The sequence below is a fragment of the Canis lupus genome, chromosome 34 (genome assembly GCF_011100685.1).
Source record: "Canis lupus familiaris isolate Mischka breed German Shepherd chromosome 34, alternate assembly UU_Cfam_GSD_1.0, whole genome shotgun sequence".
Lineage (NCBI taxonomy): Eukaryota > Metazoa > Chordata > Mammalia > Carnivora > Canidae > Canis > Canis lupus.
The window spans coordinates 11,682,427-11,694,909 of record NC_049255.1 but is presented as its reverse complement, the minus strand read 5'-3'; the positions used below and the strand labels follow the sequence as shown (position 1 = coordinate 11,694,909).

General features: G+C 54.5%; 1 protein-coding gene across 5 annotated transcripts in view; it reads right to left on the bottom strand.

Moving 5' to 3' along the window:
- BRD9 (bromodomain containing 9) overlaps positions 1–12,394 on the bottom strand; it is a 29,124-nt gene extending 16,730 nt beyond the window's left edge. For 3 of the 5 annotated variants that reach the window (XM_038583367.1, XM_038583366.1, XM_038583370.1), the window contains exons 1-11: positions 12,213–12,394; positions 10,940–11,154; positions 10,561–10,693; positions 9,217–9,277; positions 8,689–8,833; positions 6,672–6,782; positions 5,823–5,998; positions 4,581–4,713; positions 2,810–2,885; positions 1,718–1,813; positions 699–831 (exon numbers count right to left, since the gene is read on the bottom strand). In XM_038583367.1, the coding sequence (XP_038439295.1) occupies positions 699–831; positions 1,718–1,813; positions 2,810–2,885; positions 4,581–4,713; positions 5,823–5,998; positions 6,672–6,782; positions 8,689–8,833; positions 9,217–9,277; positions 10,561–10,693; positions 10,940–11,154; positions 12,213–12,264 (1,331 nt within the window). In that variant the 5' untranslated portion in view covers positions 12,265–12,394. The remainder of the gene's footprint in view (positions 1–698; positions 832–1,717; positions 1,814–2,809; positions 2,886–4,580; positions 4,714–5,822; positions 5,999–6,671; positions 6,783–8,688; positions 8,834–9,216; positions 9,278–10,560; positions 10,694–10,939; positions 11,155–12,212) is intronic. The other 2 variants (XM_038583368.1, XM_038583369.1) reach the window with 2 other exon arrangements.
- Positions 12,395–12,483: the final 89 nt, after the last annotated feature.

Below are 12,483 nucleotides of genomic sequence, written 5' to 3'. Positions count from 1 at the left end.
AAGTCCCTGTTAGGGACTCGTCTGTGTCCATAATTCTCATGTTCTAGCCCTAACCCTGGTGCTTCAGAATGGGACTGTCTTTGGAGACAAGGCCTGTAAGAGATGATCAAGTTAGAACGAAGTCTTTAAGGTGGGCCCTCATCCCTTATGATTGGTGTCCTTAAAGGAAGCAGAGGTGAGGACACAAGCTCACAGTGCAGGACGCCCAAGTGAAGGCACAGGGAGACCTGGCATCTACATGCCCAGGAGAACCAGTCCTGCCTGCCCCGGGACCTCAGACTCCAGCCTCCAGGACCACCAGATGACAAATGCCTATTATCAAAGCCATCCGGCCTGTGGCGCTCCATTTTGGTGGTCCAAGCAGACCAGGACAGCCATGAAGCCATATTTCAGTAAAATCACACAACAAACTCTAAACAAGCACAGCGGGTGCTGTATTGTCCCCCATTGTCTTGTCAATGCACACGTTCTCACATTTTTTTTAAAGCAGAACCTGGATTGTCACCTGCTTACAGTACCAGCCAAGTTACCTGAACTTCAAGATCAGCCTGCAGCACACCAGTGGTTTATAGAAATTAGGTTGCAAATTGCTGTGCAGACCCGCTGCCACCAGTTCTCTCTCCCTGCCAACCCCACACTAGGAACAGTCCCACTGTGCAGCAAGCAAGAAACCGGGTGGTGATGCCAAACCTGCTTACCTCAGCGCGCACTGCACACCCGTCTCATCCCCATAGGCAGAATAAAGCAGCTCCGTTTCGTCCGATTTCAAGTCGCCAAATACTGAATTGTTGTGCATGGAAAGTGCAGTAGTGGCACTGGAGAGAAACGTCACTGAGAGCACAAGAGGGAGAGCAAGAGGACATGAGACACATGTGCTAGTGCTGCCTGGCAGGAGACACGCTGCATTGTCTGGGGGCTGTGCGCCCCCTGCCCCCACCATCACACCCCACCTCCTGCATGCTACTCCGCTCTTGACACACCTGAAGCTAGAGCAGCTTTCTGGGTCTAACTAGTAGAACTGCCTCAACTACCCTCGTTTTACAAGCAGAGAACCGGTTACATTCTGTAGTGAGGTGAGCACCGGGTTCCCATCCCATCCCAAAGAGTGCTGGCAGCTGTGCCAGCAGACAGAGGCTGCCTCCTGCCCAGAGGATGTCAAGGGAGTCAGAGGATCACCACCCACGAGAAGGCGTTGCTGGCACCTCCACGTAAGTCAGACCTTGAGAGGAGGGAGTGCTCCGGGCCTCTCCCCTACTCGATGCCGGCAGTACCAGTGTGACCAGAAAACATCCCCAGGAACTGCTAGGTGTCCCCTGGGAACAAAGCTGCTGCATGCCCTGACATACTCTGAAACTGGCAAGCCGGCCACAAACACCAGCGCAGCCAACACGGCAGCCTCTCCCTCCTCCAGTGTGCCCACCCAGCCCTCCGTCTCCCACCTTGCCCACTCGTGCTGTCCAGACACTCTCATGCACTCCCCACCATTGGCATGGGGCTCAGATCCACCCATTGGTAAGAGCAGACAGCAAGGGAAGAGCTCACCTGCTCACTTCTATTCCATTCCCCTCACTCCTAATGACCTTAACTTCTCCACTACATCAGAGCCAGCATGTGGACGCAGTACTAAAAACCGGTGATCCATGAAGACCTTCGGGAGGACCCCGCTCCACACCCCTACTGTGACCCCCCCCCCCCCCGACCTGCCCGTCTCACTCACCTTTGCCCCTTCTCTCATCTTTGAAGCCCAGCGTGGTGAAGCCGGGCAGCAGCTTGCTGGAGAGTGAGCTTAGGTCCACCGGGTGGGTCTCCTCCTCTGCAAGACGACCTGCTGTGAGCTTGCAGCTCGGGGAGCCCCCAGCCCCCGCAGTGCCTCTCATGGGCACGGGCAAGGGCATGGGGGAGGGCACAGGCGCTTTTCACAAACACCAGCTAGAGTCAAATTCACAGGAGCCACTATAATTCTCAAACCTTCTCTTTTTCTTTCCAAGCCAGCACTTGATCCGCTCATCTGTTCTCTCACAAGAACATTACCGCTCATTCCAGCCAGAGCGCACACATGGTCTGCATTGGAGAACACGAAGCAAACCTATCTCCCATCCAGGGCCCCCCTCCCCACCCCAAGAGAACACTGCCGGGTGCCCCGGCGGGTGGGAGCAGCCCTACAGCCATGCAGGCGAGACCAATGCACAGTATCTCATTTTCCCTGGTACGTGAGTGTCTTACAAGTGCAAGCGAACTTTGCCTTTCTTCAAAGGACAACCCTTTGAGACACTTTTCAAAGAGATGGATGAGGATACACATGCTTCTTAGAGCCCAGCGAAGTGACTGCATAGGTGAGCAGACCCAGCATCTGGGCCTCCCTCAAGACTCTCCTTAACAGGATTCTCAAACAGGGAATTTCTTCCAAAGCTCGCAGTTGGGGCTCTTCCGAGCTCTGTGAGTGGAGATTTGAATACTCTGGTTTCTACCTGACATATCAAGAAATCCTCTGCGATGCCATCAGGAAGTCGAGCCATAAGGACTTCTAGAATTACAGCTCTGCAGGAATGCAGCTTCAAGTCCTGCCGCCTAGCCTAGGGGCCACTGAGCATGAGAGGCCTGAGCAACACCTCTGCCCCCACTGGACGACTGCCCTCTGTCCATTTATCACATACAGGTCTCATCAAGGAGATGCTCATCTATGTTCTACCATGGGTGCCACGCTCTGCAGGGGAAACGCTGATCTCAAACAAAACCCCTGGCAGTGCAGAGATGGGAGAAAGCAGCATGTGGGCCTCAGAGAAGCCCAGCCCCTCCAGAGCCCACTCACCATCAGCGTCCGGCTCAGCCGTGTTGACCACGCTGTAGAGGAGGCTGCCGTCCCCATTCTTCCTCAGATAACCCATCTGCAAAAAAGCACAACTGAGTGCCTGTACCCCCAATGAGCTTCTTGCTATCGTGGCTGCTGCTGCTATGCCAATAAAATCAAGGCCTTCCAGTACAGCCTAACTGGGATGAATCCCAGGCCACGAGGTTCTTGGTTTCCCCATGGAAAAGGCCACAGAGGCCCCTCTCATACCTTCCCCAATTTAACTTCAGACGTGTGTGCACTGGGAGGACTCAGGCTTGTGACCCTTCTAAAGCCGCTTTGGAAATAGGAGGCTTTAGGCAGAGATGACCAATTTATAGGGCAGGGGAACTTGAACCAGATGAAGCTAGAACAAGACCCTAGTCTCCAAGTGCCATGTCTGTGGACAGCCTAGAGGCACCATCTCTAAACCACAAGGGACTTACTTCCACTTAAAGACCAACCATGAACAAAACCACTCCTCCTCTAAAAACCTCTAGGAACGTTTGTTCAGGAAGAGGAGCACCTGCACGTTGATGTGGGAATGGGACGAGGAGGGCCTTTGGGCCTGCGAGCTGGAGCCTGAGTGCAGGGCTGGGAGGAGAGGTGGGGACGGGAGGATTGATTGTCCCTGACCAAGAAATTAATCAGGTTTCTCACTGTGGAATTCTAACACCAAAACAGAGGACAGCGAAGCAGGTGCAGTGCCAGGAGCAATGGGTGTTGGTGTGGGCACGTGCTTCTGACCAGTACACACAGGTCAACACTGGGTTTTTCCAAGCCCTACCCATGGAGGGCCCCAGGGCTCCTTGGAGACCCCAAGGTTAGAGCACAACAGGCGTGCACACCAGCAGGTCCAGGAGAACACCACCACAAGCTACACAGGGAACGTCAAACATCCTACCAGGAAGCTTTAGAGTAAGTAAAAAAGAAATTTACCTCAGTGTTTTTATATAACCTGGCACATCTAAAATTTCATCCGTCAGAATTCTTTATATTCCGTTCACTGAACATTTTGAAGAGTTCACATTAAAATAGAATGTGAAGTTCTAGTGTTTTTCAGAGTACCCGCTGACAGGAGACTGTGGATATACCATGTCAATAAAACGTACCAGGATTAATTTCATCTCTGTCCTTGTTACCAAGACCACATGGTTTAAAACTATGCAGGGAATGCCTGAGTGGCTCAGTGGTTGACCTGCCTTCAGCTCAGGTCATGATCCCGAGGTCCTGGGATCGAGTCCCACATCAGGCTCCCCGCAGGGAGCCTGCTTCTCCCTCTTTCTGGGTCTCTCATGAATAAATAAATAAAATCTAAACCGCTCTATATCTGCATGGTTTCTACAGGACATGCTGATCTATTCTTATGGCAGAAAAAGTCCTGAAAGGATGCAGGGGCCTCTTCCTGAGGACCAGCAGCTGCTGCGGCAGCTCCCAAGGCCCACACCTGGGACACAGGAGCCCACGGCATACCGCAGAGGTGCAGAGACATGAGCACACCAGAAGGTTCAAGCTGTGGTGCAGAAGCCTGGCAGGTCCGGCTTCCATCAACGGTAACCAACATTCCCACTGAAGGGCGGGTCTGTCATGGCCGTCCACCCACTGCACACCGCCTCTGGGAGGGTCCTGCCTGTGAGGCACCCTCGGAGGCCTTTCCCACCCAGGAAACAGAGCGGGTGACAGGAGCCAACACAACCCCTCAGTGAACAATGCATCAACAGGGCGCAGGGCCGCCCAGACCTTCTGACGCTACCTTGCCCCCTGGGAGGAGCCGGTTGATCCTGTCCCGAGCCTCGTCAGCTGCGTGCTCCACCAAGGCCAGCACGTGCTCCTCCGCCGTGCTGTCAGTCAGGCTGCAAGCATTTCCTTCCGGCTCAAACATGCAGCTATGAAGAAGCAGGAGCACCACACAAGTCACCAGGAGACCGGGGCACATGCTGCTCCCACCTCACCCGTGGCCAGTCCCTAACACTCCTCAAGGTCACCAGGAGCTGGCAGGAGCAACACAAGGCACACCTTAATCCTTACCTTTTAGCTGCAACCACAGAAACACAAAACACTTCCCCCTAGGAGTAAAGGTAACCCCAACAGCCACAAGGCATTCCTCGTGTCCCAGCTACACATGTCCATCTGAGACCCACCTGACTGGAACCTCAATGCTTAATAGGAAGCTGACAAAACTACAGTGTCATTTGAGGCACCGTTTGAAAAAGGGGCAAAACTCCGTGGAGGGGTGAAGCATCAGCAACAAGTGTGAGCTGGAAAGACAAGGGGCCCCAGGAGCCCCATGTGAAGGAGTTCTTTACTCAATCAATCAAGAGTCACCGGGTGCAGCACCCAAAGGAGGTGGGCCTCTCCTGTGGGACGTTCTAGAAGCAAATGGTAGACCTTTTCTAAGGAGCTATGGGAGGAAAGCCTGCCTGGGGACCCTGAGCCTATAAGAAAGCTCTCTCTCTGGTCCAGGGTGTAGGACCGCAGGAGCTGGACACTCAGAGGGTACGATGAGAAAGAAGCCCCAACTCCCATGCGTGCCACCTGCCCAACAGCACAGTTCTGTCTCGAGGCTGAGAGAGTTAAGCCAGGCCAGCAGCATGCGTCCTGCATAGGACGGAACCTCTTAGGAGTGAAGGGCCAATGATTATCCACAAACAAAACACGCATGGGAGCAGCTGTGACCTGATGGGATCTGGTGACACGGCTGGGACAGAGTCCCAGTGTGGTGGCAGAGGCTGTCCTGCCCTTGGCCCCCTATGTCCACAAGCAAGACAGTGACTCTCCTGCAGAACAAATCCTAGCTGGTCCAGGTTGGCTGCCAGCTGCCTGGTAGCGCCTGACGCTAGAGCTCGGATCTAGGCCCAGGGGCCTGTGTCCCCCCCAGTGCGTGGCACAAGGAGCCCGTCCTTGAGCGACTCCAAGGACGTGGGCCCTGGCACAGGCTCACCCCCCCGCCTTCCCAAGTGTGTCCCACACAGCAGGCAAATGCACTTCCCTGTACCTGATAACTTCTCTACTCGGCCTTTTGGATTTCTTGGCAGTTTCTACTTGTACAGGTGCCACTTCGGGGACGGGTTCCTCGACAGCTGTATCTTCATTGCCCAGAAGAGCTGCCTGCTGAGAAAAATCCATGTCCTGCATAAACGACATGCTGCGCTTCAAAGCTAACAGCCGCTCCTAGAATCAAAAAGGACAGAGCAGCAGGGCTTTACCTCTGCCCCACACCAGGGTGCCATGACGATGGGTGGGATGGGGATGGCCCAGCCTCACCTGGCCTAACCGCTGACCCCCACAGCGCTACCACAGGAGGTGGTCACGGGAGTCAGCACCAAATGTGTGGGTGACCAGCTGGGAGCACCCCGGGGCCGGCAGAGGGGACAGGCCGGGGGGCACAGGGCCCGCACCTCACCTACAGGCTGATCGGGCACAAGGCACTGGTCCTAGATGCATGACGCATGCAACCTGGCTCATGGGACAGATCTGGGAGGCCACTCCGACAGCCAAGATGTCTCATCTAGATTCAGTGGGCAGCCACGTAAAACAAATCATAGGCTGGCTGCAATCCAGTGAGACAAGGTGCCCAGGCTCAGATCGACAGATCCAGATCTTTCCACCAACCCTACGGAAGACGTTACAGCTGGGTCATGAGCATGAGCAGAGAGAGAGAAAAGAGACTGCCTGCAGGGAAGGGTGACCTGGGACATCTACCCTAGAGCAGGGGGTCCACACCGCGGCCAGTGACGGATGGATGGAAGCATGTCATTCACTGGGGGTGAGGTTCTGTTTAGGCATAAAAACACAGAGGAGAACTCTCATTTCTGTGGCTCCTTGCTGCCAATGGGCTTCTTACTTTGCTCATCATCTTAAAGCCTGCATGAAGGATCTTCTTGGCTAACTTGTAATACACAGTGTCTGGTCTGTTGTAGGTCATGGCGTTATCACACATCAGTTTAAAATCTGCCTGAAAGGGAAAAAAAAAAAATAGTATCCATCCAATTTGAAATACCACCAAGACAAGAGCAGAAATTGGATTCCTGTCAAGAGGCTCAAAGTGAGTGGGAAACAACTAGATTAGGTTCGTTAGTTTAACAAACGGTTTCCATAGCCCTTCAGAAAAACGTTCCTAACTGTTCATTGGTCTTTCCCTGCACATGGTGAGAAGCCTGCCAAGCCCTGAACTTCCTCCCAAGTGTGACACGCACACATTCTAAGAATATGGCGGCTCCCTCTCTTCCGTCTCCAGCTCACCCATTCTGGGAGGAACTCAGATGTAAATGGAACAAGAACTGACAGTCAGCTTCTTTTAATTAAAGTTAAGGGATGAGCTGAGACCTGGGCACGTTCATGTCCTCTATCTCTGGGATTTTTCCACAGAATTCAGAATTTTGTCTACAGGTAATTGCTCTACAAGTATCAGAGAAAACGTTTTCCCTAAAACAAGGAGACTCTTACTGAACAACTTATGTTAAAGGTAAACTATTGGAAACTTCAGTATCTTGTCCCCCTAACCAAATTACATTGGGCACACACCTGTCACAGGTGAGTCAGCCACCAGGAGGCACAAAGACAGCTAAAGCCAGCCGGGCAATGCAGTGCAATCTCTCCCGGCCCTTTCCAAATGCCAGCACTGGCCCTGAGCCAAGGCCTCCAAGCCCCTGTCCTTCGCTGGCCCCAAGGTACCAGTCTTGAGGATGCCAGGGGTAAGGGGACACTGCTCACAGCCAGGACGGTCACCGGGCAGCAGACGAAACTCAGGCCCATGTTAGGAAGGTAGAGGAGTTTCGGGCTGCCGCTAGCCATCTGCCCAACCCTCCCGTGGAAACCCCACCGCACGCCGTACCCTTTCATGTGGTACTGCTTCTGCAACTCAGCAAAGCCTCTCAGTCACATCACCAGGAAATGAAAGTAAAAAAGCCAAGTCTTCCAAATTTCACAGAAACTAAGAAAGAAACCTGATGCCCTTTCCTAAATGACATTATTAGCAAAACTGTCAAGCACTCATTTTGATCCCTCTAGGTTTTGAAGCCAAGAACCAATTTCTATCTCACAGATGGTAGCAAAAAACAGATTTAAAAACTATGTACTCGGGACGCCTGGGTGGCTCAGTGGTTTAGCCCCTGCCTTTGGCCCACGGCGTGATCCTGGAGTCCTGGGGTGGAGTCCTGCATTGGAATCCCTGCATGGAGCCTGCTTCTCCCTCTGCCTCTCTCTCTCTCTGTGTATCTCTTGTGAATAAATAAAATCTTAAAAATAAATAAGTAAATAAAAGCTGTATACTCAAGAGCTGTAAGAATTTATTATTAAAAAAAAAAAAAAAAAAAGGTGCGGATTCCTTGGTGGCTCAGCGGTTTGGCGCCTGCCTTTGGCCCAGGGCGGGATCTTGGAGTCCCAGGATCGAGTCCTACGTCAGGCTCCTGACATGGAGCCTGCTTCTCCTTCCTCCTGTGTCTCTGCCTCTCTCTCTATCATAAATAAATAAACAAAAATAAATCTTTTATTAAAAAAAAAAGCTAAATTCCTGGCTAATATAATATAAAACTAAAAATTAGAATAATTTTTTCCAGAAATAACCGCTCTATAGCTAGACCAAATCGGACACACTCCTGTTTGACCCAATGCGTTTCTATGGCTTTGCAACATACAGTTGGGTTTCCAGACAAAAACAAGGAGAACATTTCAGCCAATCCGCTCCTTCAATGCGAACGTTTCAGCCAACCCACTCCTCAATTTGTGTCTGGGCGACCCCAGCCCAAATGCTCCAAAGCCCATGGAAACTTGCAACTGGAAACGAGCTAAGACAGAGTGTTCACTGGACATAAACACACGGAGCCTCACAACAGTGATCTGAGGAACTGAAACTAGTTTACCTTAAATTCCGTGACTGACTTGTATTCGTTGGCTACAATCTTGTCTTTCATTGTGCCAAAATCCATGGGATGTTTTATTATCATTGAGTATCCTGGAGCAATTGCATCCGTGACAGGAAAAGCAAAAAACCCATGAGGATCTTTTCTAAAAACAAAAACATCTTTACTTAAACTGGGAAAACTACAGATCTAGATCTCCAAAAGATACAAAACTCCACATAATAAAAACGTAACACAACTCACCAAGTTTTAAGCCTGTTTCTTAAAAATAAAACATAACACCTATGCTGTTTACAATTGTGGTAGATGTTTTATGTGACTAAGAATTCCGAAACTGCCTTCCTGGCTCCAGCGACATGTGAATCATGACGGCCTTGACCCCTCTGCGCTGACTCGGCAGCCGGCTCTCCCACACTGCTCCCGCACATGCTCGCCCACCCCCCACCCTACCGGCGGTCTGCCTCTCAGGTGGAGGTGGGGGAAGACACCCCCATGTTCCCAAGCTCAAGCTCTCAAGAAACTGTTTACCTCTGGAGCTGGCGAAGAAAATGCTCTAATAGTTGTTGAATAGGTGTGCTCTCATTCTCAGCTGATGATTCAAAAAAATAAAAAAATAAAGGTCAGTCGAGAGATTTTGTTCTCACAGCATTGTAAAGCTCCGACACCATGAGATGCACTTAGCTTTTGTTAGCTATTTTGTGTTTCATGGTGTTTTCAGTTCCAAAGGAACTGGGTACAAGAGTAAACCAGGTCCAGTCCTGGCCACTAAAACGCTAAGCTGGGTGGGAAAGGGTATCACTCACAGCATCAAGTCCCAAAAACCCCTCAGAGCGCCAACACCTGAGTGTGACAACAGGGAACTGTCACTCATCCATGTGTGACAGTGCCAGTCACCCCAGGCCCAGCATATTCCAGACATGGTACGAAGAAGAGGAGACTATGACACAGAGGTGGAGCTTCGCCAAATGACCTCTCACGAGAGTCCTAGATCTCTGGTCCTGCCTGTTCCTCATCTGTGCAGGAACCTCGCGCGTTCACACACACACACACACACACACACACACACACACACCAGGTTAGCAATGTCTCTGGGCCCTCATGTGAACATGAGGATTTTGGTGAATGTAAACACAGAGGCTGGCACAGGTTTTGTTCTCTTGGTTGTGAGCAGGCAGGTGCCCTTTCCTCCTGCCCCCCACTAAGGGCCATGCCAGCACCCAGACCTCAGTTTCTGAACGCCGTGCTGCACTAAGGAGTGCAGACCTGCAGTGGGTCTTCGAGGTGTGACATCAGCGCTTCAAGCACATGGGAGGGAAGCACTGCACGTGGGGCCTGAAGCAAGCCGTTATTCAGACTCAGCTCACGGTAACTGGCAACTGTCTAAACTCCGCACACACACTCACCTAGTGCGCTGCTGCTCTGCACCCCACCTCCCACCTGCTCGCCGTGGCAATGACTTACACAGAGCACGGGGACCCCTCCCAAACTATAGATAGTCAAATCCTAAGTCCAGAAAACACCATAGCCTCCCAACCATGTGCAAGTCTCTGACAGAAGCGGCTCAGAACCTTTCCTCTGGTGAAGACGGTATGACCCTGTGGTTTCTGACAGCCTCACTAATTGACTCGACCACGAGTTTCCTCCTACCCACGATGAGATTGGGAGTTTACGGGGGGAGCGGGACACAGGAGCAGCTGGCCAAGCTTCGCTCTAGAAGTTCAAAGGTGACAGTAAGACCTGAGGCCCAGCTACGCTTCATATCAAGAAAATAGCATTCCCTCCCTCCCGCACTCCTCCTGAGACGCCAACCAGCACACCAGTGCCGACCAGGATGTCACAGACGCGAGCCGTGATGCTCCAGGAAAACCTCACCTGGCTGTGTTCGGCACGCTCGAACGGGCCTATCGGGGGGCGGCTCCACCTCCACCTTCTTCCCAGGTTCAAAGTCATCGGTCTCTCCCTCTGTGTCGCCATGCTCCTTTTCCCGCTTCCGCTTCTTCTCTTCCTGTGAGGCAGAGGCAGGGCAGCGAGAGCAACGCAAGCAGTTTTAAATAGATCTCCTGGAACTGAGGGGAAACACAGAACTAAGAGAGAAACCCCTGCAGAGCACTTCTTACTCAGAGCCCCACCTCACAGCAACCACCCCGGGGCTCAGGCCAGAAGGACCTGCTGGCCTGCGTTTTGCTACAAACAGGACAACCCTGGCCTGAGGCCGCGCAGCACTCACAGGCCGCTGTGTCCCTGGCTCTACCTTTCTTTTCCTTCTTTCTTCGTCGTCCAGGTGCTTCTCCTTCTCTGATTTCTTTTTCTTCTTCTTCTTCTTCTCTTTGTGCCGCTCTCGCTCGTGGTCTGACCTGTCATCATAATAACTGGAATCGTGCCCAGACCCCGAGAGCTCAGTCACTTCACTTCCTCCGACTTTGAGAACCAGCTTCAGGGGCTTCTCCAGAGGTTTGTCTGTGTAATCTGTGGACAGAAACCCGGGGCCTCACTGTGTGTTCCTCCCCAGGGGATGGCACGGCGGGCTCAACGTGCAGGTGTGACCACCAGAATGCCCAGGCCCCAGGAGGCAGTGGCGTCGGCCCAGCTAAGGCAGCAGGCAGGGAAACGGCAGAACCACGGTGGAAAGACGGGGAGGCGGACCCCAGAGCAGCCACTGTTTCCTCCCCTTCATGCCGCCTTATGCTCAGGGGGCCCAGGAGGAAGCAGTCTGGGGGGGGGGGGAGACCAATCCAGGAGCTCCCCACCCCGCCCCTAAGCTCCCCACCCCCTGGTCCTGCAGCAGCAGCTGCTGGGTCCACTCATGTGGGCACAAGCTGCCGCAGGCCTGTTGGCAAGCACTGGGATGGTCACCCCCTACTCAAAGACCAGAGCATCCAACAGATGCTCGACTCCCTCCTCAAGGATTCAGGACCCAACCAGATGCCTGAGAGCCCTGGACTCCCGCCTGGAACCCCCTCCAGTGATCCCTCCTGCCCTGGACCCTTCCTGGGGACCTGCTGAGGCCCTGAAAGCCCTCCCTGGGGGCTCCCGCAGAGGCCACCCGTTGCACCCTCTCCCTGCCCCGGGCCCCCTCCGAGGCCACCCCTTGCACCCTCTCCCTGCCCCGGGCCCCTCCCCGGGCCCCCACCGAGGTCATCCCTTGCACCCTCTCCCTGGCCCCGGCCCCTCCCCGGGCCCCCTCCGAGGCCAGCCCTTGCACCCTCTCCCTGCCCCGGGCCCCCGCCGAGGCCACCCCTTGCACCCTCTCCCTGGCCCCGGCCCCTCCCCGGGCCCCGCCGAGCCCACCCCTTGCACCCTCTCCCTGCCCCGGGCCCCCTCCGAGGCCACCCCTTGCACCCTCTCCCTGCCCCGGGCCCCCGCCGAGGCCAGCCCTTGCACCCTCTCCCTGCCCCGGGCCCCCGCCGAGGCCAGCCCTTGCACCCTCTCCCTGCCCCCCCGCCCGGGCGCCCAGGGCCCTCCCTCGGGACCCCGCCCGCCGCGAACGCCCCGCCCGGCGTCACAAAGCGCGCCCGCCGCCTCACCCTCGTAGGACGAGCGCCACTCGGTCTTGTGCTTCTTGTGCTTCTTGCCCATGGCGGCGCGGGGCCCGGGCGCGGGGCCGAGGGCAGCAGCGAGCCCGGCCGGAGCGTGGCCGCCGCCCCCGCGGCCCTGGCTCGCCGCCCGCCTAGCCCCGCGGAGGTCGCGGGGCCGCGCCGGAAGCAGGCGCCGCGGCCGGAAGTCGGCCCTCCCCGCCCTGCCGGCGCCTAGCGCTTCCGGGTCAGGGGTCGGCGCGCGGCACTTTCAAGCGCGGGC